Below are 27,358 nucleotides of genomic sequence, written 5' to 3' on the forward strand. Positions count from 1 at the left end.
TTCTTTCTTTACTAACAAATGGGGGCAATAAACAGGATAAAACATGAACTAATTTACCCCAACTTTTAATTGCGTATAAGGTATTTTGTAAACTATACTCGTTTTATTTTTAGCGCATTTCAAGGAATCTTATTCGCTTTTAAATTTCTATCAGCCAACAGACTGTCATCAGATAAATCTAAAATCAACAGCGTAAATAATTACCCGCATCGTTGTACAGCTCAGGTGAGACATTTTCTTTACACAGTCTTCGGTGTAATGTATATACGTGAAGGTCATATTCTGACGTGCCAACCAGATCACACAATTCACAACTCTCATACTTTAAAGGCAAGCAAGCGTGGTGTTTTAACAACCAATACTACAGAATGTTACGGTTATCATGTTTTCGGATAAGTGTATTTTCGGTTAAGTTTTAGAAAATATTATTGTATATGCCCTGTGAATTATATTATTTTAAGTGTACTTTTTGTACAGACTATGCCCTGTGTGTTGTGTATATAAAACCACTATGTATATAATATAGTATGTTTTATGCGTCGTTAATCTCTATATGTGATACCACTGACACACACAAGCTCATTAAATCGGACTTTCTACCATCGTTTTTGCGGTGACTTGAATACATATTAACAGGCTTGTTAAACATGGTATAAAACTTTTTTGTCAGTAGGGTGTTTTGATAATGGTGTTTATCGCAAGAAATACATTCAGTAATGAACATTTAAAAACAAGTAACAAATGTTAATTGTTGTTTGGCTGATAATTCTTTCGAATAGCTTCTGGAAATCAAGCGTTCAGACAGGGTAAATACGCGGGCGGGTATTATGTGCACAAAAGAAGAAGTTCGCCTTTTTTCTTCTGTGTTCTTGCTTTATTCGTGCCAGCGCTGCTATTTTCAGATTTTTAGTCGCTGTGGACACATGTCACCTAGTTCTTCGAGAAAGCGTTGCTACTAGTCTTATCTTGCGTAATCGAACGGAAAAGTACCTGCCTGGGGGAGTCTTAAGGTGCCGGGGGCAACTTTTGCTGTGTATATTGTTTTAAACTGTGGTTTGTTTATGAATGAACACACACGTTCTTGGTTTTAACAGTAGTAGCAACAGACTTATTGGTAAAGTATGTCAGTGTAACAATCAGCATGTCGCTTGAGGTGCGAATCTTTAGCGTTGGCGGCCTAAAGGGCAAAGGCTCAAGAAACGCTCGGATTACTTTCAGAGGTAAGGGCTTGTTGGCTGTGTATACAAACTACGACTTTAACCGACGAGTATTAAATCTGCTGCCTTGTCATAGCGATTTGACCAATACGTAAGATCAAACAAAGGCGTCGCCCGTTAACGTATATGGGAGAGTTTGTTTGAGATATAAGAACGCTGTTTCGTTATGTTGACCCTAGTTTCGTTGAAAACATTTGCTTTTATTTAATAGTTGTGAATCCGATTGAGACAAAAACTCACAAAATATGGGTATTACGTTGCGCCACTTATATCTGTAAGCGCATTATACACCGTATACTTGCCCGGCGGTATATATGTGATACGCCCGTATAATCTCGAATGTATTTTAGGTCACTCCTACAGCACACGAACGATCGAAGATTGCGAAAATGAGGCTCCATTTAACGAGGTACAAAGTCCTGAACAGTACATTTCCATATCGCATTTATCCTGTTTTTAAGTATTTTATTGAACACATTCCCATTTTACAAATTTGGTGAAGCGTAGCGAACGAATTATCAAATGTACCACATCGGCTGTGGCGAATTAAATATTTATAACTACGAGCGCGTGGGAGGCAAGATCTTTATTTCGACTTCTCTGTATTGACTTTAAATCCAGAACCGCGTTTTGTTGTAATAGTTGAGTCGTCGCTGGTGTATATACTTCGTTTGATTGCGTTACAGTAAAATTTTAATTATTTATAAATTAGGTGTGTTATATATAGTGTTGTGGTGTAAGATGGTATACCTTTATTTCCTGATCGTGGTTTAAACATTTAACAATGCTCTTTCAGGGTCGTGCTTGTACGGTTATAAAATTCTAAAAAATATTTTTTGCTTACTTCCAAATGGGACGATAAAGCCATGTCCCATATTACCGCACCTTACTATTTAAAATTAGATGCAACACACTTAAAAAAAACGAATACTTTTATTTCTCGTACTTCTTACATATACTTTAAAATTCCTCCTTTTCAGATTTTCGACTGGCCTGTGGCGAGTCAAATCGAAGATCGCGAAATGATATCAATCGACGTCTACAATTACAATAAAGTATTTTCCAACAGGTCAGTTATTTACTCATATGACCTTTTTCCGATATAACACATACAAGGTTACATATACGTGACTTTTTGCGATATAATGCACACAATGTTATATACGGTTAACCTGGCACTAGTCGTACGACGTGAGAATACGCATTTTATAACGACTGTCATTGCGCGCCAGGTAAAGATAAATAAGTTACATTCATTTACACACAATATATAGGCCCAATATTGAAACGACAGTTAAACTTTATATATCCTTTCCAGCATGCTAATAGTTACGATTGTAATTCCAGGTTAATTGGCCGATTTCAAATGGTCCTCCAGCAAGTTGTAAAGGACGGAGAGATAACTTTGGAGGAACCTCTCTTGGACTCCAACAACACAGCCCTAAAGGTGCCATGCATAAGTAATTGGTCATTAATCGCACATGCCGTCACAAATCCATTGGTTTTATGGCCGGATAACTTAATAAAGTGCAACATGGGTCATGCATAATGGATGTTTGACGCGTGTTCGCTTTTCACAGACAACCATAAGCCTACAAATAAAGTACCTCGCCCCCGACGGTACAGTTGGGAATTGGTCCATCGAAGACTTCGAGCCTCAGAAAAATTTCAACGATGCTATGAGCATGAAGTCCTCGTCGACGGTCACGTCGAAACGGTAAGTTTAAATACAAATTTTCCACCAAAAATGCCTTTATTCAAATACATTTTTTTTCTACACCTTTTATATTAATTGCTGGTGTAGATAGTCGTCTTGTTTTCTTTCATAAAAATTGTACCCACAAAAATCGAAATTTCAAACACCGTTAGCCTGTAGGTCAAGTTGGAATATAAACCACCTTTCCGCAGTGCGAAACAATTCTTCATACAATGTATCCTATAGCGATGATATGCAGACTTCATATATTACCAATCCGCTTATAAATTATTCACGCTTTGGTTTCCTACGTTGAACTTTGACAAATTTCATATCTTTATCTTAACCTATTCACGCTTGCTCGAATGGACAGTTTGTCAAAACAGTCTGTTAGACTTTCTGAGGGTGCATCAAACAAAAGGTAATGTTACTTACATGCATGGTTGTATATTTGGTCACAAAGCTTGTTTTTACATTTGTACATGTGGCTCATTTAGCTTGCTACTTCAACCATTGTTATCGGAAGAAAACGCCGCAAATGAAAGGTATATGTTGTACCATACTTTCACAGCGTATTGCAACGTTCAAGCCATATGGCTAAATTCGTTTTAGATTTCAGTTAATCTCAATTCGCGCGTATCAAAGCGAGACCGAAATGAACAGCCGACTTTCCTAACGTGTTACTGTTGTTATAGCCACAAGCAAGTTTCTGTAGTTACCCATTGCTTTGGCGTACTAGCTACACATTGTGAATTGGCAATTATTTAATTTCCGCAAATACGAAAGTGGAATTACCTAGGTATCGCTTTGTTAAACGCAACGCTTCGTTGCCTCGGTTAGGGCCTTTGTTTGCCCAGCATGCCAACATCCCATGAATGTAACGCTAGTTTGAACAAATATACATACACTGCCGAACTTGGTGGATAACTTAAACATATACCTCATCGAAAGCAGTAAAGCTGATGGCAGTAACCCGGCTCGACCATCGTCCGGGCAAGGTCTCATTAAATTCCGGATGCTTGCTCATAAAGCTGCCTCAGCTGCCAACAAAAGCAACCTTGGTTCAATGGTTGAGATTGCCGGTGAATTAGAACACAACAAGAAATTACAGAAACTCGGGTATCTACGGAATACATAGACACGCAATATATTTGCACTGGCATCTGCATCCGACACACCAAAATGTGTTATGGGTTCCCACTGAACGATGTGGTCTTGCATTTGAATGTTGTAGTTGATTCTTTTGGGACAAAACTCTATAGTTGTATTTGTTCCGACGAGAGTGAGGCTTTATCACGTCTAACAGGAGCGGCGTGAACGTTCAGCCATTTTTAAATCACACAATCACCTGCGTTACGAGCATGTCTCACTCATTTGATGGTTACTCACGATGTATATTAACTTCTTTTTATAGTTAGTACTGTAGGGTAAGATGGAATACCGTCAGCACATTAATCACACTTTTCGCGATCGTTTTTTTCAATAATTATTAACGCCTTTTTAGTGTACGGTTACATAAGTGTGTACACCACATAGAACGAAAAAAATTAAACATGTTATCCTATCTCACCCTACTATATAATATGGAAGATGGGAAACCCTTTTTTTCTATTTTCTTGTCTCATTTGGTAGTAAACAAAGAAAATTCAAAGAATTACAAAACCGTATCCTCACGGCCCCCATAGACCGTTGTTAATTGTTTAAAACACGATCGGGATATGTGGACATTAGGTGCTACAGGTGTCCCATCTTCCCTACCACACTATATGTTTGAAAACCGGTCCTTAACAAGCATAACAACAAAATATATTTTAACAGGAAAGGCATTGGAATACTTGGAGGATTCCGGAGCAAGCAAAGACCTGTTGATGATGAAGATCTTGTAATCACGAACATGGGAGCTTTAGGTTGGTATCGACTTTTGAAATCTTGAGATGTTTTTTGGTCGATACTGCCAATACGTATAAGACTTCAATGATGACACGGCCTATGCGGTATAGAGATCAAGTGCTTGCTGTACAGCAGTAGGAGGCTATAACACTCTATTAAATTTAACGTAGTTTGCCAAAATATTTTATTACACAATTTTCCTAATATAAACAAATTTTGGTGTAATAAAAGTAGGTAGCTAAAACTTCCTTTGAAAAACAAATTTCACACATCGTTGCTCAAAGTGCAAACCGTGAAAACACATTTTACGTTTCATTTAGAACCTGCTACGCCCTCACGAGAACCTCGAATCTTACTTAACCAATCTAATGTCGCATTGGACAATATCTCAGTCGTTTCGATGACAATGATGGACAAACCGGTTACTAACAAAAGGTACCGAAAAACCGTTATTTTTTGTTTCCCATTTTAAAATGTTAAGGACTATTGTGTTGGTTCTAATACCATTTTTTGTTGTTGAAATAATTTGATTTTCGCTACTGTATTCGAAAAAATAGATAGAAAAAAAATGTTATCACCAAAAAAACTTGTTGCCCAGTTTAAAACCTTGTTTTACAGATCCAAGCCAGAAACTCGGTTCGAATCAGGTGCATTAAAACTGCAAGACTTCCAGGTTAGGGCCAGTTACTTTGTATACCACATGGTATATGACTACTATGACGCAGTGCGACGGTTAACTTCATCTTTAGGAATATTACACTCTTGTCTAAATAACAAAATCTCATGGCGTGTCACGCTGCCGGACCTCAACCACGGTAAATTAGAATATAAATATAGGTTGGCACGTATGTTTTAGTTTCCCATGTACATTGTAGATTTCCAATTTACCTTTACCAACCTTGATTAACCCGCCAGGTCTCTGTCACCGTAATCGAGGCACGACAGCTCAGTGGAACGAACATGGACCCTGTAGTGATGGTACAAATTGGAGAAGACAAAAAGTACACAACACAGAAGGAGTCAACGAACTGTCCATACTACAACGAAGTTTTCGTGTTCGATTATCGGCTTGCAAAACAAGTGGTTTTCGACAAGATCCTTACACTATCGGTGGGGGATTGGTGTTCAATTATGTTGAAAAGCAGCTTTTTTTGACGTATTTATAATCAAGTTATAGGTGATGCATTGAGTAGTTTGGGAGATAACAACATTTGTATTATATAAGTTGTTGGTGTTAGCTGCCTTTGCTGGCAATGTTTTTTCTTTAAGCACTGGGGGCATTGACTATTCTAAGATAATCTTGTAAAATTGTTGGAGTAAAATGGCATTAACAGTCTATTTATGTTTATCATGCTGGTAACATTAAGATTTCACGGTTTAGGTTATTCATTCAAGAAACCTTCTTCGAAGCGGGACGTTAGTTGGTAAATTTAAAATCGACCTCGGTACAATATATGCCAATACTGATCATAGCTTCAGCCGCAAGTGGGCGGTATTAACCGACCCTGACGATTTAAATACGGGACCGAAAGGTTATTTAAAGGTGAGAAAATGAACAGCGTAATGAACCAATGCGATTGTCATACTACTAAACAATAATAAATCTAAACTCAGTGGTTTATATTTTCACATATATATGTAACCATAGTTTGCGTTAGGAGCATACAAACGGAGAAAATGTGTTGTTCTAAGCTGTTTGATTCGACAGGTTGACGTTTCAGTTGTTGGAAAAGGGGACACGATCAAAATATCGAAAGTTAACGAAGAAGAAGAAGACGACATTGAAAAGTAATTAACGTTGATGTGGTATCGCCTAAATACCCAAATTCTACTGTAAAGTCCATATACATGTAACACTATTTATATAGCATTTTCAAATGACGATTGCTAGCATATATAGTCTATAAGTTGGAGTATTTTGTTTTATCATTATACGATACCCAAGCTGCCTTTTTTGTGTATGTTTATCCTTAAAAGTAAGTTACATTACAATATTAGTAAGTCATGCTCTAGGTTTGTAAACTACAACTAAATTTAATTTCCAGCAATTTGCTTCTACCTGAAGGCGTGCAGGCGGAAAGGCAGAGAGCAAGGTTTATCTTCAAGATATACCAAGCAGACGGGCTTCCAAAAATGAACACAAGCATAACAGAAAAACTGAAAACAGTACTACAAGGTGAAGCGAAGGACCTTGTCGACCCTTTTGTGGAAATAACTTTCTGTGACCAAAAGGTACAAGAACAAGCAAACATATCAACATTATTTTATGAACACAAAACTATTTTAAATATGCGTTAGATTATTAGAACCTACGTTTGAACGACGAGGCAAGCCGGGAAATAGGGACTTTTTGGAGTTTGTTTATTACACAATAAAGCACACTATACTTACAGTTTCTTGATGTTTTTTCTCTAGTACGCCTTTACAATTACTTTATTTCTTGTTTCAGGGCAGAACATCCGTTCGAAAAAACTCTTACGAGCCTTGCTGGAACGAACAAATCATATTCACTGAGTTATTTCCACCCTTGTGCAAACGAATCAAAGTTCAAATCAGGGACAAAGACAATCTGAACAACACAGTCATTGGTACAACGTATATAAATCTGGACAAGATTGCCAATTCTGGAGACAGAGGTATTGTTATAACATAATGATAATTTTAAACCCTTAATACGTATGAGTACTAAATACTTATAAACATGTAATTTAATTCAATATAATAGGGTGGGGGAATAGGACACCTTTTTGTTCCATTTTCACGTCGCATTTGGTAGTAAACAAAAAACATTCAAAGAATTATATAGATCCGTATCCTTAGACTTCCATGAACCGTTGTTATTGTTTAAAACACGTTCAGGATATTTAAATATTCTGTGCTAAAGGTGTCCCATCTTCTCCCACCCTACTATATGTTTATTCTTTTCCGGAGCACACAAAACATACCTTCACGAGTGCCACTTTCTTTTCCTATTTATAACCAACTCTTTTCTACTGTTTTCATAAGTTTGAAATGGTAAGAACGAAGTATTTCTTTTCCCAGTTAAAACAGTTTATCTTCACCAATAAGTTCACTGTCAAAATGGATCTATTTTTTAAAATCATCAAAAGTTTTAATGATTTATTTTCACATACATTCTGTTTTTTATGCTTTCTCGTGGACGGAACAGTACATTTCGGTAAACTTTTAGAAGCTTGCAAAAGTAGAAGCATAATAATCAAATGGAAGTGCAATCGCAGTTATAACGCGATTGCTTTTTCCAATGCCGTCTCTGTAACCCTGATTAACCGGCCAGCAGTAGTAGTTTTACTATCCAGCCATGCCACAATAATTTGCATGTTCACGTTTTTGCTTTTGGTGAACTAATGACACTTAAAATCATTGAAAAGTGTTTTAACGCATTCTCAAAGCATGCAGACGTTGTAATCACTAAAATGTTGTACAAAATAAGTGCAACAGAAGCTATTACATTCATTTAAGTATTGTGTCTGGCGTTTCCACACTGAACGTGCGGTTAATACAACATGTTTATTCATAATTCATATAGTGGGCTGGAGAAAACGGGACACCATTTCATTCTATTGTCTCGTCCCATTTGATAGTAAACAAATAACACTTAAAAAAGTATAAAACCGTATCTTTACGACTTCCATAGACCGCTGTTAATTGTTTAAAACACAATCAGGATACTTAGATATTATGTGCCAAAAGTGTCCCGTCCTCCCCACCCTAATATATATCCTAATTTCGAAAACTAATTTGTGTCTATTGCGTGTCTGCCCCAAAACGAAAATCGAACAAATCGTTTTGGAAATGTGCCCTAGCAGCAAATTTGCCATGAACGCAGTTTGTATTATTATTTCTATACCCACACTTTAGTAATCACCATGATATACAGGGTTCCTTCCTACGTTCGGTCCAACTTACGTTAACATGTACGGATCCCCACGTAACTACACCATGGTCAATGAACATTCGGACTTAAACGAAGGACTCGGCGAAGGAGTGGCTTTCAGGTAAGATGGTTTTTACATTGAAATAACAGTGGTAAGCGCGCCTGCCTCTAACCCAACTGTAATGAGTTCAAGGCTCATCGCTGCTATACCCTTAAAGACGCATGTTGTGTCCGCATGCTTGTCTTGCAGGAAACTTAACGGCTGTTGTTTCAGCTTTTTTTGTAAATTAATGGGTTGTTTAAAATATTAGCCATGCAAAAAATAGAAACATAAGTTACATACGTGGTAACTCTTAAGCGGCCACGAGGTGTATGAAACGGAATATCCGTGTCGCAACGTTGGTCTAATTAAATTTATATCCAAACTTTTTACGGATTTGTGTGGACACCATTTTTTGTATAGTGCCCGTCGTTTTTGTCAGCATCTAATATTTTAATAACGGGTTCGATGGTACAAACGAGATTTATAGTGGAAACACGATTGATGCAAAACAGATCAAGCAGATTGTATCAATATCGGTTAAACATTGATCTCGGTGATCAACCGTAATCTTACTTATTGAACAACAAACCGCCGGTTGATCCGAGTTTATTGGATTTTTAAATTAAAACGCTCTCCGAAACGTGGGTGTACCCATATTTGTCCACAACTACAGTCCAAAATGCCGTTTTTCAAAGTATACTTGAATGTAACTTACTTCATCTTCGCGTGGCGGGAAAACTACACTCGTTTCATATATACATCTTGTGCCGGATACCAATTATAACTTATGTTACTATTATGCTTATTCTGTTGTTTATTGTCTTTTATTTGCAATATGCTAATTCTAACCTGCACTTTACGATATATTGTATAGGTCCCGACTTCTCATGGCATTATCTGTGGAACTGGTCAATATAAACGCATCGGAAGGGCAAGGATCATCAGATGTTGAAGTCGAATACATACCAGCGCTATCGGAGGTATGGCTGACAAATATTATTATAAATCATGGCATATAGGCGAATACGAACAATGTAATATACAGTAGGGTGGGGAAAGATGGGACACCTTTTACCTCTATTTTCTCGCCCCGTTCGGTAGTAAACAAAGAACTTTCAAGAAGTTATAAAACTATATGTCCATGACTCCTATTGACCGTTAGTAATTGTTTAAAACACGATCAGGATATTTAGATATTATGTGCTAAAGGCGTCCCATCTTCCCCCACCCTACTATACTATAATATATGTGTGGTTAACTAAAAGTACTGCAGGATACCTTTTAATACAATCTCATATCTCCGAATTTTGTGTTATAACAGTTAATAACGCTATTTTAGAGTGGTGAGAATGCGGTTATAGAATTCTGTAAATATTTTATGTTTACTACCGAAATAGACGATATAACGAATTAAAACTTGTCCCATCTTACCCCACCCTACTATGCTATATAAACGTCGTACCGTCTGGCCAAAATCAAATCGTACCTTGTTTAATTTGCGAGATTGTCCTAAAACAGATATGAATTATTAAACTTTAGGCCATTTTGGGTCAACCTTTCGCAAGACAATCGCTGCGTTCATCGCCGCCTTCTCTAGACAAACATGCTTTGTTTGCACGATTATTTTCGGAATGCCCCTTACATGACCAATCGTACTGTCGCAGTCACGCTTATATTGTTTAGACAATCTTTTTCTATAAAAGAGCAAAACAGGCTTTGATTTATGACAAAGCACTCTATTATTTCATTAGCAATGACCGGAGGGTTTATTAAGCGTTCTAAGTTTTAAAGAAGTTCCTTGCCTCCGGTCATTCAGCTTTCCAATTTCATGTTTTTTACAGCTTGGAGCCGGGAAAATGGAAGAGTTTTTCCTCTTTGGCAGTTTCCTAGAGGCAAACATGATTGACCGCACCATGGCAGATAAACCCGTCACGTTCGAGGTCACAATAGGTGAGCCAAAGTCAATTCCAGACAGCTTTCTACGCTGTAAAAGATCCGCTACATTATTAATACGCCACCAACCACAAAATTGCGTAGGCAACCTAACTACATTTGCACGGTTGTTTCAGGCAACTACGGTAATGATATTGACGGGGCAAACCTGAGTCAGAAACGGCGACGTAGCGACGGGAACGACAGTGATGACTCGCTGGAGGATTCGGATGACGAGAGCCAGTCATTACTCAAGGGGAGCATGAGTGATGACCCGAATATTCGCCCGCTTACACTGCCGGTTAAGCCGCTTACACACGACAAGTATACTGATTTACATAAACTATGTACAAGTTATGTGGATTTGCGATTATACACAAACTAAAATCCCGCTTAATTTGCTTCCAGTCAAATGAAGGAAAATTAGAAGTCCGTTTGATTGCTGCTGGCTCTTTTCTTTTATTTAGTGAAAATAGCACACCAAATTATCGTTCTAAAATGGACTTAGTTAACCGAGTGTACCATGTACGTGTCATAAATAGAAGATAAAAATATTTGGGCAAATAAATGATTTCCAAAAATAAAACATCGCTAATTTTGTTCAGGTACTACTACCACATGCCGTTCTTCGAGCAAAAGCCTTGCGTCTACCTTACCAGTTATTGGCACGACCACAAACGAAGGTTATATAACTCCAATATTATGCATCGAGTCGCAGACAAACTGGTAAGATGGAGTTTCCGAACCACTAACACCAATGGACGTACTTTGTACTGTGGTATATGGTTGTACGTGTGTAAACATCTATATAACCAGAACAGCAAAAATTACCAATATTTTTTTTTTGTAAAAGACTAATCAGAAACCGATCAGAGTGAAATTTTCCAACAGTAGTTAGATATACACTGTGGTATATTTGCACAGTTTTATCAACTGATTTTTTTGATTACTATCTAGTTTTCGTTCTAAACTGTCACCGTTTTACGAGATTACTGTCACTAATTGCCAAGCCTTCAGCGTAACGACTGTGATGGATGCTTTTCCATTACCCGTTTAACCGCTAATCCGCTACGTCGCTTTTGTAGGACGAGGGCTTGCAAGATGTCCAAGAAATGATTAAAACGGGTCACGAACGACCGGATCGAAGACTGAGGGGGGTGGCTGAGGAATTAATTAACGGCTGTGCGTCTTATACAAGGCTTGTTAAAGGTACAGGCGGAATGGGAGCTGGGAGAACCCGCTTGGATCGGGAACGAAATAAGCTGTGTCTTCGTGAAGTGGTAAAGTGTTTGTTTTCGGGCGTTTTTTTAACATTTTGACGCATTTGGATTACACAAATACCATGCTTAATAATCTGTTCCGAGAAACTTGATTGCAACCGCAAGTTAAGGTGTGACTCATCGCATAATGTTTATGAATTCTAGGTCTGACTCTATTGCATTCGCATTTTTATGCCGTTCTCAACCGACGCAATTCCCAGAAAAACCGGCTTTGCAAGCGCGTCAGCAATGTGCAAAGATTACGCACATGTAGCGCGCATACCCTCGATCCCGTCCCTGCATTTTGTATGTCATGATACTGATTTCGTATATTTTGAAAACAAACAACCAACACACGCAGTTCCCACTATAGAAACTGCTTGCTTGGATGCATTGTCGTACTAATCCAAAACCCTTATTATAACGGGGTATCATTGCTGTAGCAAAACAACTTATTTTCGGTCTGTTATCAAGATTATGGCATGACGCAGTACTCTATAGCACATAGTACTTTCTTCTCCACAATTCCATGTACGTCACTGCTGGCATTTGCCTTTAAGTGATATTTAATATTTTTGAACATAATCGACTTTTGAAACTTCAAGGAATGGATTGGCAAAGAAGCAAAGAAAGTTAAGACTTTCGTCAAACCAAGCACACTTAAAGAAAATATGGCGAAAATGAAATCGCTTTATTCCAAGTTCAAAGGCTTATGCGACGATGTAAATATAACATTTTTTTAACCTCAAACTGTATTTAAAAACCGACTATACTTTTCATAAATATTTTTAAAAGTAATGCGAAAATAATTTTCATAAATACGATGTGCATTCGTAAATATGAAAGGCAAACAATAAAATGGCCTGAATAGTCAATACTATATAGTCAACACACTATAATAGCATTTGTTTACATTTTTAGCCCCAACATTCTATACCTGATGTATTTATCTGGATGCTTAGCGGCCATAAGCGCGTAGCTTACGCTAGAATTGCCGCTAGACAGATCCTGCATTCGGTGAGACAGGAAGAATGCGGAGAACACTGCGGAAAAATCCAAACTATCTTTTTACGGGTATGTGTGAGCATATTCCAGAAATGATCATTTACTAATAATTTTTTATTATTTTCATGTACCTGTCCGCCATTGTATTTATTTTCACTTTTTCACAACGAACAAATTTTTTATGCATATTTATTGATGCAAAATATTCTTTGTTAAAAGTATCAAACGATTTGTTACTTCTATAAGTTAATTACACCGGAACGAACGGGTTTTGCCTTTATAACCAGAACTGCGAAGTATAACGTGCGAAGTATAACATGTTCATGCATTTTGCCGGAATTTTTACTGTGTGAATACTAAGTTTTCAATTGTTTAACTTTGTATACTATTGTCAATAAATAAATTATAAAATAAAAAATACAATTTTATTTTAGCTGCCCGGTAAAAAGAGTCTTGGGTTAGCTGGTTGGAGCATTCAAGCAAAGATTGACATCTACTTGTGGTTTGGCTTGGCCAAAAACAAACGCGATTTCCTGAAAGGTTTACCACAGGGATACACAACAACGAGAGCAGGAACTTCTATAAAGGCACCGCCCAAGTTTCTAAATTATCCAGGTGTGTATTTTCTGTGTTTTTTTGGAAATCTTGTATTTATTTGTATTTATTCTTTTCCTGGCAATTTTACAACAAAAAAAGCTAAAATTAAAAAATACAAAAAAATGTCGTCATGTCTATTTTTGTATTTAAGACCGTCTACAGTTTGAATTGCGTGCCCATATGTACCAAGCAAGAGGCCTAATCGCAGCGGATGATACAGGGCTGTCGGATCCGTTCGCTAAAGTCATATTTTCCACACACACCGACACAACACAAGTAAGTAATCTATTTCTCCACTGCAGTTTATAGTAATTTGAATTACAAATATGAAACCTGGTGCGCAATCATAAACGTATATATAGTATAGGGTGGGGAAGATGGGACACTTTTTTCCGTTTTCCCGTCCCGTTTGATAACAATGGAAATTCAAAGAATTATAAAACCGCATGATCAAGACTTCCATAGACGGTTGTTAATTGTTTATAACACGATCAGAACTTGTCGATTTTATGTGTTAAAGGTTTCTCATTTCTCCCACCCTACTATATCTAATAAAAAAATAAAAAAAATGTGTTATTTCGATAGCTTTAAATTGACCATGCCACAAAGTATAGCCAAGAATTTGAACACACCTCGTTTCGTTTATTTTTTATGCGGTTTGAAAATTTCCCATGTTCTGTGTATTCTGCGTATATAGCATTTTGAGTGGTAGTTTACTCTTAAATCACTTAAAACACGCGAAGCCGTAATAATTTTCAATTGTGAGTTCCACTCCACTGCCATGTAATCATTCACACCGCAACTGCTACGCACTGTACGTTATGCTTCCGCCAAATTTTCTTTCGCTTGAGGATATTCGCTTTAATGTTTCGACATATGCCCTTCCGGAATTTTAGCGGCTATACTTTCGTTTATGTTGGCGGTTTGGGCGGAAATTAAACACTATATTTTGTAAACGTAATTGTTTAATTTTCATAGACAATATTACTGCTTTATTTCAACTTATTAAATCGTATTCATTCTCCTATATCAGTTGTCGTGATAATATCTATATTTACCCACGCAGAACGTGTATTGACTTTTTAATTTAACTTTGTCCATTTTTGGCACGATACCATATCACGTATAGGTACATAATAAGAACAATGTATTTTGGAGGTCTTAAACACAACTTATGCGCCAAATACTTTCTGTTTCCAGACATGACGCATTGAATATCCATAGCTTAGCGTGTTTATAAGCAACATGCTATTTGCGCTTTAATTCGAGATCTCACGCCTATTTCTGCGGTATCGTACATGTCAATTGAATCTTGGTATTCCCGTGGGCAGAATTCCAGAGCGCATTTTAAGAACTAGTACAGAACTTCGTGATTTTGAGGCCTTTGTTCCTTGTATGGTAGCAGTATTGGGCAAAATTGCACGTGATCATTGAAACTATGCTTCCTACGAAAATGAGGTTATACAGACGCATGACACGCTATAGGATCTGAGATTTAGGTTAGAATTGGCCTATTACCCCGACGCACAGGGTGCTATATCCAATAAGTGACCAAGTTGAAACATGCAAACACCTCTATATTGAAATAAACACAAAGCGTTATGCATCTCAAACCTTATTTTGGTGTTACATTTCAAAAGGCTATGCTGACAAACAGGTATTTCTACCTTACAAAATTACAGTTGGTCTCGGGGTAAGATGGATATCGTTAAAACATAATATCCCATGTTTCCTAATCGTGTTTATAACAATTGCCGTAAATATACTTTGTTTACGACTGAATGTATAACGTTAAGGATAATAAAAAATGAAGACAAAATCTTATCTGAGCAAAATGTATAGCAGGGTGGAGAAAGATGAGACACCATCTCATTCTATTTTCTCGTCTCACTTGGTAGTAAACAAAGAATATTCAAATAATTATGAAATCGTATACCTTCACGACTCCCATAGACCGTTGTTAACTGTTTAAAACAAGATTAGGATATTTGGAATTTAGGTGTCCCACCCTACTATATTAACATATAGACCAAGTTACCCCAACTTATTACATCACTCATTTCCATGTTAACAGGTGATAGACGAAACACTCAGCCCAACATGGGACCAGACACTCATTATGCCCAACATTACATTGTATGGGAGGGCGGAAGAACTTCGAGACGATCCGCCGATCATCATTGTTGAGATATTCGACCAAGACAACGTGGTATGTTAAGACGCTTATCGAGAGCCAGCTAACATTAATCGACACTTCAATAAAAATATAAAGCTGGTATAAAATTTTAGCAAACCAGAAAACAGAAATTTCTCCAAAAAGGCCGAATAAAATAAGTATTATGTAAAATATCCCCTTTTATTAATTTTGTTTCTAAATTAGTTAAGAGGGCCTGCTTATAACTTGTCCCTATAGATTTCTAGTGCGATATTTCAAGCTTACATTCTTATAAACAGGTTTGTTGATGTTATCGGGTCGGCAAACCGGCTTGAAACACATAACTCAAGTTTACTCCCGGCGTTTTGCTTAAGTTCCACGTATATGAACACCACGTATATGAGACGCGCCTGTGGTGGCATTGCAGTATACTCATGCAGGGACGCGTTTTGCATTTGCAGGGCAAAAACGAATACATAGGCCGTACTATTGCAAAGCCTGTGGTAAAAATGAGCAGTGAGAGATACGAAGAGCCGAGGTTCCCGCCCCAGCTCGACTGGTTTCAAGTTTACAGAGGCATGACCAAAGCTGGAGAGGTTTTAGCCGCATTTGAACTGTTGCAGGTGATGTACTTTGTTGCTTTTACTATTGTACGTTATTGGCGCACGTTGAATAGCCATTGACGAAAATCTCGCGCCCACTTTGGAAACTATTTCCGTTCGTTAAAATCCCATGACTCATGAAATCGTTTTACCTAATCTGCAAGATTTACTTCCTATTTCGGCTGCGAAATTTTCGAAGAATGCTTCGTCAAGCTTTGATAAACAAGTGAACTTCGAATGGTCATGACGTCAAAGCTCGGCCGACTTGCGCCCTGCGGCTGCAGCGGCGGCTTGTTAATCTAAGCAGTATTCCAGATCCCGTACGATCAAAAGCAGATGGACGATGTACTTCTGGCACGATGGAAAGAGACAAAGCGAAAATCCCGGCGTAATATTTTCGAGGTTTGCCAAGGGTGGCATATTTCCGTCTAATTTAATGTCTCACGTTGCTGCACTTTGTATAACTGCATGGATGACTTTGGTCACCTCACACGTCATTGAATGTTGTGTTAATTGTCATTGTACCTCTCTGGGTTATTCCACCGTGTGCTAACTACACACCTGTACAAAAAGCTAACACAATTGAAAAGTTGTTTTTCTAATTGGATTTGAGTGTGTAATTGACTGAGTGAGTTCTGCTCTGCTAACAAACACTTAAAGTAATAAGTTTATAGTAGAGCGCGTTTGAAAAAATGGCGGCTCTTCTAAATTTATTTTAATTTGCACTTCGTCTGAACGTGTTTTTTTTAATTTATAATTTCCTCTTTGTTTGTGCCAAAAATTGTTTTGCCGGATTAGTAAACGGTATAATGTTGTTGAACAATGCATATCCAACAGTAATTTTTATGAAAGGTGGCTTTTTGCGTTAAAATTGCTCTATGTCTGCATGGTATATACTTAAGCTATAACTATACACAAACTTTATCTCATAGCATGTTCTGACCAATGTTTTAAAGGCAAGATTTAATTAAATAAATAACAATTGAACGTAATGCGGAAGCATCTTAAAGAATAACAACTAAATTCACAGTACTGAAAAAAAATTAACAACAACAAAAAATTAACAACATAATATTTTTAGATCAAGTCCGCTGCTGACGAAGACTCGATGAAAATAACAGAATCAATACAAACCAACCAAGGCCACAAGTTTACAGTTCCTAAAGGAATACGTCCTTTGCTTGCGAAACACCGTGTGGAGGTAAGGTTTCAAGAATGCAATTCAAACTAAAAGATAAGATCAAATATGGTGCAGAATATTCCGTTTGCTATGGCCTTTTTTACTATTGCGGATAAACCTTTTTATATCAAAAAAGTTACTTAAATAATTATCGTTCAATAAATAAACGTCTGGGTTACTTTACCACACGCCAGGAACGATTTTGAATTTAATTTTTTAAACATAAAAATGGTCGCCCTGTTCGGTATTTTTTGAATGGCCTTTATAGTAACATACATATCAAATCAAAAAAAATCATTTCAATTTCACCTTCAAATATGAAGTCATTGCACGTCTGTTACATGATTGCAAATAATTGGGAACCAACCATAATCTTGGTTCAATATGAAAATCCTTTAACGCCGAACCTTGAAATCATTAATGAAGCTATCGTTCTCTCATTACTGCATAAGGTATTATAATTGTGTTAACCCCCCTTGCAATACTGTGCCGCTGTTGTTGCCATGTTTATCTACATAGTTATGCGGGTGTGGCACACATCGTCTTTTCTTCGAAAGTCGACGATCCGGTTTTCTGACTTTTGCTCGATGTGACAGTTACCAAAATCTTAGCGTTTTTCGTTTCCCCGCATAATGGTTTATATCCGACAATTAAAATTTAGAAGGTTCCGGTATCGTACGGTTTTGACATGTCTGCCTCTTTCTCCGTGTTATATAAACACACCCACGGTCGTACTGGAGTTTCCCATGCACCACCCTTGTGTTCTCAGCGGAATTTTCGCGCGCTGTTTCGCTATCTCTGAATGCCATTGGATCTAGGTCGAACCAGCAATAAACAACGAGCAAGCGGCGTTTAACCTGACCCAATCCTTACACCAAAGTATTTCCGGATCGTGCCTTGTCGGGGTACAGTCATCAAACCTTGCATGTGGATGAGCCCGCGTCCAGGCACGCGACACCCAAAACATCGCGCTGTGCAGCGTCTGTTCTGTTTTGCATCTGCTGTTTGGAACGTCTATTTCCGGCGTCGTGTTCCGACATACCCCGACGAAAAACGACTGCACGAGTTCGTTATGAGTAACCAATGTCACCATATGACCGGACTTGTGTTCCACCCACATCGGTGTTATCACCTGAAACAAAATTTTAATATAAAATTTTGCGGTCTTTATGCATTAACAAAAATTTATTAAATATGCTGACCTAAAATTACAATGCGCCCATAAAAGGCCATACGAATAGGAAATTTGCGTTGTTTTATTCATGCTACAGAAATATAAAAAAACTGTCGCATTCTTGTGCTTTGCTAATTTTCGTCGATGCAAAACAAGTACCAAGTACCTCTCTTTCATGCTAAAGCCTTTACTTTGTCTTAAAGAAGGGCCTATCCAAACGAATTGGAATGAGGCTTGTGCGGTTTATTCGAACGCTAAAAACTAACATTTTAAACACTTGTCGCATAGTTTGCTTTGCTAAAGTCGGCCGATATATTAATTTTCACACGTGTCGTCTTTGAGGCCAACTGGCTTGTACGTTTTATCGATTACTACAGATTTAATATTCGGAAGAACAGTCGCATCTTGTACATCGCTATTGTAGTTCAATGAAAAAAGGTCAATACCATTCGTGTTGTTGGGCATACTGGCAATATACTGCTATGACTTCTAGGGGAAGGAGCTCTACTTTCCGAGTCTAAAACTGCTGTCATGTTTGCCAGTTGATTCGGGTCAACGAATAAATGTCTGTTTTGCCGTATAAGTTCTTCTGCCGGTTGTGTGCCCGGTAATGGAGTGGGTGTAGGTGGTGTCGTTGTTGTCGTTGTTGTCGTTGTTGTCGTTGTTGTCGTTGGTGTCGTTGGGCCTGGTAGCTAAAGACGAACAAATTTTGACTTAAAAGGGTGTTTGGATGTATGCACTTTTTTTGCTCTACGCTAAATTAGGTTCTAGAATGTTATATAAATTTAAAAGGCAATATAAGGTGACATGTACGTTTAAACAATGTTTGTTAAAAGAGTAATAAAAGAACTGCATTCTATTGGATGTAAAAACTGCTTTATGTAGATTTTAAAATGGTTTTGGCCGAGTTTAATTTTTGGTTGAAGTGTGCGTGACAAAATTATACGTAGCCGCTTTAAACGAACACTATACATATCATTTAAAAAATGCTTAAAATTCCGATTTGGATTAGGCCCTGCTTTATAAACAGGTGTTTGGGATACAATGTCCTTTATAACGCGCAAACACCATAAAGTTGATCACGTTTTCTAAACAGTCGACTTGGTTTATAAACCTTGGTCTTACCTCAGCGCCCCACCGTGGCTGGCAGTGATACTCGCTGAAGAAGTTGAAAACGTCGGTCAGTTGTCTTCCACACACGTGCAAACAAAGATAACATCTTGTCATATCCCTTTCGAACGTATTACACTGCAGTAAACAGTCCCGGCAAGTGTATGAGCGCCTTGGGTTTGCTTTTAACGAAGGCAGCGTCGACAAAACAACTGCAAGTTTTAAAACTGTAACCAAATATCCAACTACCATTCTGTCACGTATTTGGCATCAGTTGCCCAAAACAAAGTCCGAGCATTCTAAAATTCATAATCGGATTGATTTATTTAAATAAATATGTTTGCTGCAGGACTAAAATACTTGGCAATGTTCTACGTATTCGGCTGTCCTAATCCGAAACCTAACTCGCGACTGCAAATAGCTGACATTCTCGCTTGTAGGGCTCAAGTGTCTACTAGGTGTGCTTAAGCTCACTAAAGCGCCTGCTTTTATCGTTCAAAATTGAAAATCTTGTAAATAACCTACGGCGGAAAAGCTGGGCATTGGGAGGCCGCAATGTTTACGCAAATTGATTGTATCCGCCGACGTAGCGTCCCTTCCTCCGTCGCCTGTTGATGATGTGGCCAACTCCTCCTGGCACGACGTTCAGATTAATATGCGCAACACTTACAATCAACTATCGAAGAATAATATTTTAATCAAGCCACTTAATTTTACAGTGTGCCTGGAAAGTACCGGTTGCCGCATATAATCTTCTCGATTAACCAGATTGAGCGATCAGTCTCTTCGTTGGTCAGCAGCGTACATTTATAAAACCGTCAACTACGACTGTTTTCACTGCACGCATGCGAAACAGGCGATTCATTAAACCACAAAGAGGAGACATCTCGGCGTTGCGTGTGCCACAATAACCATATCGTTGTATGCTTGAATATAAAAACCGGTTTGCGAGTAACTTCTCTTCTCTTAAACTCAAACCGTGTCAACCAACGCTCAGTTACATTGTATGACAATGGTGTAAAACATGACATATAATATCCGAATTTGCTTGAGGTGTCTAGTCGTACTTGAGTTACACTATACATGTTAGACTTGGCTACTTTTGGCGTCAAAATATACATTTTTTTGCAGCTACATAACTCACAATTCAAAATCTTTCGTTTTTTTCCTGAAATTCACTTTCTAGACGAGGCCATCGGATTTTTGACGGCAGACTTGTAATATATATTAATATGTTCCCCCAAAACAATGTTTATTGTACGATGAGACCGACACTCTAATCTTGTTCTGATTAATCGGATCGAACTTTCTCGCTGAAAATAAACCGATATTCTGGTTTAGTAAACATGCAGCACGTCGACTGCATTTCTCCCTAACTCGAACGAAGCTACAAAATATTGTTTACCGTGATTCATAAAACAGGGGGATTACGTATAAACTAGGCTGAGATTATTTACCGCCTATATGCGACCAGATGCGAATACACGATAATTTATTTATTCGATTACCCGTGGCGCCCTTTTTATAGAGGGTGCCGTGTAACTTGCTAAAATTATGAAATTTTTTACCTGATTAAATTTATTTTACCTAATAAAATGTTACAAATATATTATTTAAATTGTGTTATTTTTCAAAAAAGGACAATTTTATTTGTGCTACTGAAGTTTTACACATATTATGTGAATTATGTTATTTTAAAATTAACATAATTCCAATACGCCCACGTTCTGTGGTCAAAACTCCCACACACCAGCAGACGTTTATTTGGTATTTTCTTACAGGTTCTTTTCTGGGGTTTGCGGGATTTAAAAAGAGTGCAGTTGATTTCAGTTGACCGCCCGAGAGTAGACATTGAAATTGCTGGTCGCTGCGTCTCGTCTTGTCTCATAAACAACTACAAGAAAAATCCCAATTTCGCGGAGCCGATCAAGTTTATCGAGGTAAAGTAGGATGGGGGAATATGGGATACTTTTTTATTCTATTTCTCGTCACATTTAGTAGTAAACAAAGAAAATTGAAAGAAATATAAAATCGTATCCTCACGGCTCACGAGTCCCATAGACCGTTGTTAATTGTTTAAAACACGATCAAGATATTTGGATGCTATGTGCTACAGGTGTCCCATCTTCCCCCACCTTACTATATGTAGGTGACAAATTCTTAAAACTTTGACGTGCTGATTTGTTGATTATGGGTGTCTTATCGCAATTTACGTTATAGTTGCCCTGAGGTCCATCGACGCAAATGCCAAACGAGATTCAAACCCTTCGTTGAGAAACGGCTACAAACCGACAGTCGTGCGCAAAGTCTCATTAAAATAAATTGAAATTCGCCCGATATTGCACATGCGCGATAAACCATAAAATTACAAATTTTACGGAACAGTTATCAGTTTAAATTTTTTGATATATTGGCATTAGGATGTTTAAAAGATAACCCTATGATCTTTACTTAGTACCAATTTGCAAAAAAATTATTATATAGCAGGGTGGGGGAAGATGGGACACCTGTAGCACATAACATCCAAATATCCTGATCGTGTTTTAAACGATTAACAACGCTATTTTGAGTCGTGAGGATACGGTTTTATAATTGTTTGCACTTTCTTTGTTTACTACCAAATAGGAAGAGAATATAGTATAAAAATGTGTCCCATCTCCCCCACCCTACTATATTACTGTACAACGTTTAGTCCAGCGCTAATGTACCACTTATATGAAATGAGTAATATTGTTTAAATTGAGCAACTAAAACTCGGCATCTTAGTTTGACCTTTGCAGAGGTTATCCCTTGTCAAGCACTGGATTAATTTTTAAATTTACTCGTTTAAAATAAGTCGAATAACCGGTTAAACAGGTGGTTAATATCTTCGATAAATTACATGCTGGGACCGTTTATACAGAGACAAGGGTTTATAATAGCGAAAAAGATTAATATTTTGACCGTTAACTTTTTATACTTCCAAAAATTAAGTTGGCTTATCAGAAGCAAAAATAGGCAAAGGTGATTAAATTTGTCATTTTAAAAAATTTTTTTTAAAAAACAGGACCTCTGCCTGTTATAGCAATAAATGCGCAAATAGGTTAAAACTTTCACTTTTAATTTTTTATTTTTAATACAGGACGTTGACCTGCCAGAAGTGGAGTATTGGTGTCCACCAATCAGCATTACTTGCATTGACTGTCGAGCTTTTGGTCGGTCAGTTCTAGTGGGAACACACATTATTAGTAATATTTCGAAGTTCGTGTTTCGTCCGCCGGATAAGTCGAAAATTTACACAGGTACGAATAACTTCTATGTACATTAAGCTGGGTAAAATGGGACACATTTTCATTCTATTTCTCGTCCCATTTAGTAGTAAACAAAATAACTTTAAGGAATTATAAAACCGCATCCCCACGACTGCAATAGACCGTTGTTAATTGATTAAAACACGATCAGGACTTTGTATATTATGTTCTAAAGTTGTCCAATCTTTCTCCACAATATTATATCGCTAATAACTTGCTTCAATGCTGGTGCTATTTTATAATGTTAGTTTAATTATTGAACATTTTGACTTTTGCATTACAAGCGGCTTGCAAGCTTTTTGTGGAAGGTATTCAAGGTAATATGTTATGGTGGTTAAAACACATTGCACATTCTGAATGTTGCACCACATACATGCACTAAGTATCGTGTTTAAACATAATCGGTTTGGGTATATGTGAGTTACCGACCTTATTTATATACATAACATATAGACGGTGAATACGGAAACCACAAGAAAAAACGAAAAGGTTTTGTTGCAAGATACAAATAAACCCTTTAGTTTAAGTGTTATGCATGTATTGACGTGTCTTTGTAACTCTCTTTACTTGACCTAACATTTACTTTTTTTAAACTTACATTTTTCGTGTTTTTTAGATGAAAATTAGATGAAAAGTTTCTGTTAAAAAGCTATAAAAAGTGCATTTTACTATAGCATGTTTGGTCTGTAACAAAAATAAAGAAAATGCATATTGCGAATCTATTCGTCATTTTTTCCACAAGCTATCTTTTACTCTGTCTTTGTCGTGAATCTGTTTAGTATTTGTTGTCAAGTCCCTATATAGCATGGATACTAATCACTCAGTATTCGTATATTTCTAACTTTTTCCTAAAATTTACGTTTGCTTGAATCTGTACTAACCCCTTTAAAACTTTTGTCTTCCCAGTATAGTAGTTTGGGGTAAGATGGTCCGTGTTTTATTCTTTTATATCATCCAGTTTGGTCGCAAACAAAAAAAACATTACAATCAAAGAACACTACAAAAATATATAACTGTATCCTCATGGCTCTACAAGAGCGTTGTTAATTGTAAAAACGATAAGAAAATATATAACATTATTTGCTAACGGTGTCCATCTTACCCCACATTCCTATACATTCGAGTTAAACATGCAGACTTAAAGTTTATTTCTTAGGGATAAAACGAAACGGCGAAGTTTCTACTGAAACCAACGACACCGTCGTTAACATCTATGATACGCCGACACCTCCTCCAAGTGGTATGGTGGAAATTTCTCTAGAAGTAAGGCTTCTGTTTTGCAATTACACTTGTTTTGTAGGCAGAATGTGAGCTAGTACATTTTTTTAAGTATGATGCACGTTTTTTAGAAAAAAATGTAAAGCGCCGTGGCTCAGTGGTTAGAAACTTGAATGGTAGCCACATGAGAAAGACACTTAACATTTATTGCTTCAAACCAATGGCCTCTAATTGGCTGTCTAAATTGTCAGTTATACAAAGAAGGTAAAAGTATGAGCGCGTGTGTAACTTTGTGGTGTTTCCATTGATCATTGATAAACGCGAAACCGAACGCATGTCTTATAAAGACTCTCCTTGCCCTGCTACTCTAAAAGTCTCATTCATTCATTTAAACAAGAAAGGTTTTGGTTTCAATCTGTTCCATTTTAGGCCGAGGAGAAAAAGAGCAAAGACGATGACGAAGATCCGTTGGACGAAGCTACGTTGGATTGGTGGTCCAAGTATTTTGCATCACTCGAAACTCTTAACGAGGTAAATATTTCTGTTTAGAGTAAATATACCACGGATCAGCTTGCTTGTGGTTTGTGGGTATGTAAGAATGCAGTGATCCGAGATTTGCTCGTAGAATTGTGTTCTAGTGCATTAGAAGTCATATTACTTTGATACGCCCATAACAAATGGGAGAATCACCGGTGTAAAAACTTTGCTATTTGACCTACTTTTGAATTTGTAGCAAAAACAGAAACAGGATGACGCTGGGGTTCAGGACGTTTACAATGACGAAGATGATGACTCTGTAGTACCATCAAACGAGGTGAACGAAAACACCGCAAAAGTTGTCGAGCAAGGTAACACAAAACAACCGATGTAACTTTAGTATTACAGTCACTTAATAGAAAGTTTTTAGCGGCAAGTACATGGTACGGTCAGACACTTCAGAATAAACAGAAAGATCACGGTACATTGCACTGCTTGAAGTGTGTGTCGGATTTAATAATCGATGTAGTAATATTAATTAAACAAAACTAGCAAGTTTTGCGATCATCCTAACTTGCTGCACTTTTTAAAGCCATTTTGTTTTTATGATAAGATTTTAATTATGAAATAATCTATTGGTTTATTTGGCCGAATTTAATTCAGCACGTTACATAATTTGATGCATGGCGCTTGATATAATTGAAAACAGTTGTTTTCGTAGTTGCCAATAACATGTACATTGAAAAGCTTCTTGTTGTAAATACCGTTCAAGAACGATTTCGTTTTTATGTTTCATATTTAAACGAAAAAATATGCTCCGCTAGTCTGCGCTAAAGAGGTATTACCAATTTAAACACTTCCACAAACTAAAGCATGTTTTCAAACATGGCAAAAGACGGCAAAGAAAAAAAGGTCGGCAAAAAACTTCTAAAGGGTGCTGTTGGAGTGGTTAAGCAAGCGAAAAAAAGCTTGGGCGCACCAGTTCGCAAATGGAAGACAAAGAAGCTACCAATCGACGAACTCAAGGTGAAAACCACTGCAAAAATAAAACAGTTTATGCCTTTTAAACATTTCGTTACTTGCTTTTTCCTCGCGTGACAGGGCTATTACAGTTATTAACACGGGTGTTCTGTTTCACACACCTTGTGCTTAATTATGCTTACACGAGTTACCACGCCTGTATATTTGTGGGTGATTAGGTTTTTGTATTTTTATCATGTGTTTACGGTATGGCTGACAACTTAAACAATCCATATGGAAGGCTACTGTGTTGGAGAACTTATTTTTAAGTCTTCAAATCTTGTAATGCAGATCTACGACACCGAACTTGAGAATGCGAATGAGTTTTCAGGTTTTAACGACCTTTTGAACTCGTTCGATTTATACCGAGGAAAGCGGGAAGATCTAGCAGATGACATAACCGACCAGAAAAGAATCGTTGGCAATTTCAAGGGGGCTTTTAAGATCTACCGACACCCACTTCCCCATTATGTGGAACAACCTGACCCACAGTATGGAATGTTCAAGGTAAAACAGCAGATGTTGCTGCGTGCAAACTGTGTATGTTTGTATGTTGTCGTTTACCTAGACCAAACACATCGTCTGTATAGCTAACGTGTTGAAGAATTGGTGATATATTAATTTAGTGACACATAAACAGGTTATTGGTGGCTTGATGCTTACACAGTGTACTATTTAAACTTTGCGAGTGTTTTCTAGTTGTTTGTAATATTGACATCTGGCGGTTAAAGTGGGACGTTATCTTGTATTACTTGCTTTTAACTGCGAAAAGGTTACTTTGTACTTGTGAAAAAAGCTGTTAGGCCACCGAAACTCTATTTAAAATCTCATATATCATCCTAATAACCTTTGCATAGTGCTATAGTAATCTCATACGTGTTTACATAATTCCTTGATAAAATGTAAAGACCAAAATCCGCTTATAGTACTGTATAGAGTAAAATGAGATGATGTTGGCACCTGAATCCCATGATTCCTAGTCGTGTTTTCAACAGTTACCAACGCTCTTTAAAGTCGTAAGGTTTTAAGGTTATGTAATTCTGTAAATATTCTTTGTTTGCGTTCAAAATGAACCAGAAAAAATATTAAAACATATCCCATCTTTTCTCAACCTACTTATATATTGACGTTCAAATTTCCTAATGTGTTACAGGGCCTGCCTTCCAATGAACCGATTCATGTTCTTGTTCGTGCTTACATCATACGCGCCACTGATCTACATCCGACAGATCCCAACGGAAAATCGGATCCTTACATTGTCATATCGTTGGGCGACAACAAAATTAACGACAAGGAAAATTACATTTCGAAACAGTTGAACCCAACTTTTGGCAAGTGAGTAAAAATGTGGAACACTATAATTGCTAAAAGTCGATATCTATACCTTGGTATCTGTACAGTACTGTTGACAATGGTTAATATATATGTATTGTTATGAGTATGGAACTATGAGTATAGAATTCCTAACATGCAATAACAAATTTTAAAAAAAATGATACAGGAATTTCGTACTGGCAATTCCAAAACGCGAGTTCAATAATCTTAAAAATGATATTCTATATAAAACTCGCGTATAAACCAGTTTATTTCGACACGTT

General features: G+C 37.3%; 2 protein-coding genes across 13 annotated transcripts in view; one reads left to right on the forward strand and one right to left on the reverse strand.

The window, feature by feature from the left end:
• Positions 1 to 956: 956 nt before the first annotated feature.
• The window catches only part of LOC149736817 (otoferlin-like), a 33,177-nt gene continuing 6,775 nt past the window's right edge, over positions 957 to 27,358 (forward strand). The window contains exons 1-39 of one of the 12 annotated variants that reach the window (XM_089876536.1): positions 957 to 1,220; positions 1,568 to 1,626; positions 2,198 to 2,286; positions 2,565 to 2,664; positions 2,798 to 2,934; positions 3,287 to 3,334; positions 3,411 to 3,458; positions 4,732 to 4,820; positions 5,124 to 5,238; positions 5,422 to 5,476; positions 5,719 to 5,913; positions 6,185 to 6,346; positions 6,512 to 6,591; positions 6,849 to 7,035; positions 7,253 to 7,439; positions 8,702 to 8,819; positions 9,616 to 9,721; positions 10,583 to 10,691; positions 10,811 to 10,997; positions 11,279 to 11,399; positions 11,759 to 11,953; positions 12,538 to 12,654; positions 12,854 to 13,006; positions 13,372 to 13,552; positions 13,686 to 13,810; positions 15,609 to 15,743; positions 16,151 to 16,312; positions 16,607 to 16,693; positions 17,373 to 17,492; positions 21,537 to 21,695; positions 22,877 to 23,036; positions 23,499 to 23,534; positions 24,202 to 24,308; positions 24,693 to 24,794; positions 24,997 to 25,111; positions 25,171 to 25,221; positions 25,636 to 25,766; positions 26,052 to 26,267; positions 26,914 to 27,095. In XM_089876536.1, coding sequence (XP_089732662.1) covers positions 1,142 to 1,220; positions 1,568 to 1,626; positions 2,198 to 2,286; positions 2,565 to 2,664; positions 2,798 to 2,934; positions 3,287 to 3,334; positions 3,411 to 3,458; positions 4,732 to 4,820; positions 5,124 to 5,238; positions 5,422 to 5,476; positions 5,719 to 5,913; positions 6,185 to 6,346; positions 6,512 to 6,591; positions 6,849 to 7,035; positions 7,253 to 7,439; positions 8,702 to 8,819; positions 9,616 to 9,721; positions 10,583 to 10,691; positions 10,811 to 10,997; positions 11,279 to 11,399; positions 11,759 to 11,953; positions 12,538 to 12,654; positions 12,854 to 13,006; positions 13,372 to 13,552; positions 13,686 to 13,810; positions 15,609 to 15,743; positions 16,151 to 16,312; positions 16,607 to 16,693; positions 17,373 to 17,492; positions 21,537 to 21,695; positions 22,877 to 23,036; positions 23,499 to 23,534; positions 24,202 to 24,308; positions 24,693 to 24,794; positions 24,997 to 25,111; positions 25,171 to 25,221; positions 25,636 to 25,766; positions 26,052 to 26,267; positions 26,914 to 27,095 — 4,805 coding nt within the window. In that variant the 5' untranslated portion in view covers positions 957 to 1,141. Of the gene's footprint in view, positions 1,221 to 1,567; positions 1,627 to 2,197; positions 2,287 to 2,564; positions 2,665 to 2,797; positions 2,935 to 3,286; positions 3,335 to 3,410; positions 3,459 to 3,864; positions 4,033 to 4,731; positions 4,821 to 5,123; positions 5,239 to 5,421; positions 5,619 to 5,718; positions 5,914 to 6,184; positions 6,347 to 6,511; positions 6,592 to 6,848; positions 7,036 to 7,252; positions 7,440 to 8,701; positions 8,820 to 9,615; positions 9,722 to 10,582; positions 10,692 to 10,810; positions 10,998 to 11,278; positions 11,400 to 11,758; positions 11,954 to 12,537; positions 12,655 to 12,853; positions 13,007 to 13,371; positions 13,553 to 13,685; positions 13,811 to 15,608; positions 15,744 to 16,150; positions 16,313 to 16,606; positions 16,694 to 17,372; positions 17,493 to 21,536; positions 21,696 to 22,876; positions 23,037 to 23,329; positions 23,363 to 23,498; positions 23,535 to 24,201; positions 24,309 to 24,692; positions 24,795 to 24,996; positions 25,112 to 25,170; positions 25,222 to 25,635; positions 25,767 to 26,051; positions 26,268 to 26,913; positions 27,096 to 27,358 lie in introns of those variants that run through there. The other 11 variants (XM_089876535.1, XM_089876537.1, XM_089876546.1 and 8 more) reach the window with 11 other exon arrangements.
• Positions 17,228 to 20,192, reverse strand: LOC149736818 (uncharacterized). The gene is made up of 3 exons (XM_089876603.1): positions 19,771 to 20,192; positions 19,092 to 19,337; positions 17,228 to 18,603 (listed from the first exon to the last, which is right to left on the reverse strand). Exons 1-3 carry the CDS (start codon positions 20,005 to 20,007, stop codon positions 18,286 to 18,288), a joined length of 801 nt encoding a protein of 266 aa, XP_089732729.1. The 5' UTR covers positions 20,008 to 20,192; the 3' UTR covers positions 17,228 to 18,285.

The sequence above is a fragment of the Ciona robusta genome, chromosome 4 (genome assembly GCF_009617815.1).
Source record: "Ciona robusta chromosome 4, ASM961781v2".
NCBI lineage: Eukaryota > Metazoa > Chordata > Ascidiacea > Phlebobranchia > Cionidae > Ciona > Ciona robusta.

Excerpts from the sequence above, each read along its gene's own strand:
- LOC149736818 (XM_089876603.1), bottom strand. The coding sequence starts at position 20,007 with ATGGTAGTTGGATATTTGGTTACAGTTTTAAAACTTGCAGTTGTTTTG. Across the intron at positions 19,338-19,770 it reads AGCCACGGTGGGGCGCTGAG|CTACCAGGCCCAACGACACC; the intron begins GTAAGACCAAGG and ends GTTCGTCTTTAG. Across the intron at positions 18,604-19,091 it reads TATGCCCAACAACACGAATG|GTGATAACACCGATGTGGGT; the intron begins GTATTGACCTTT and ends ATTTTGTTTCAG.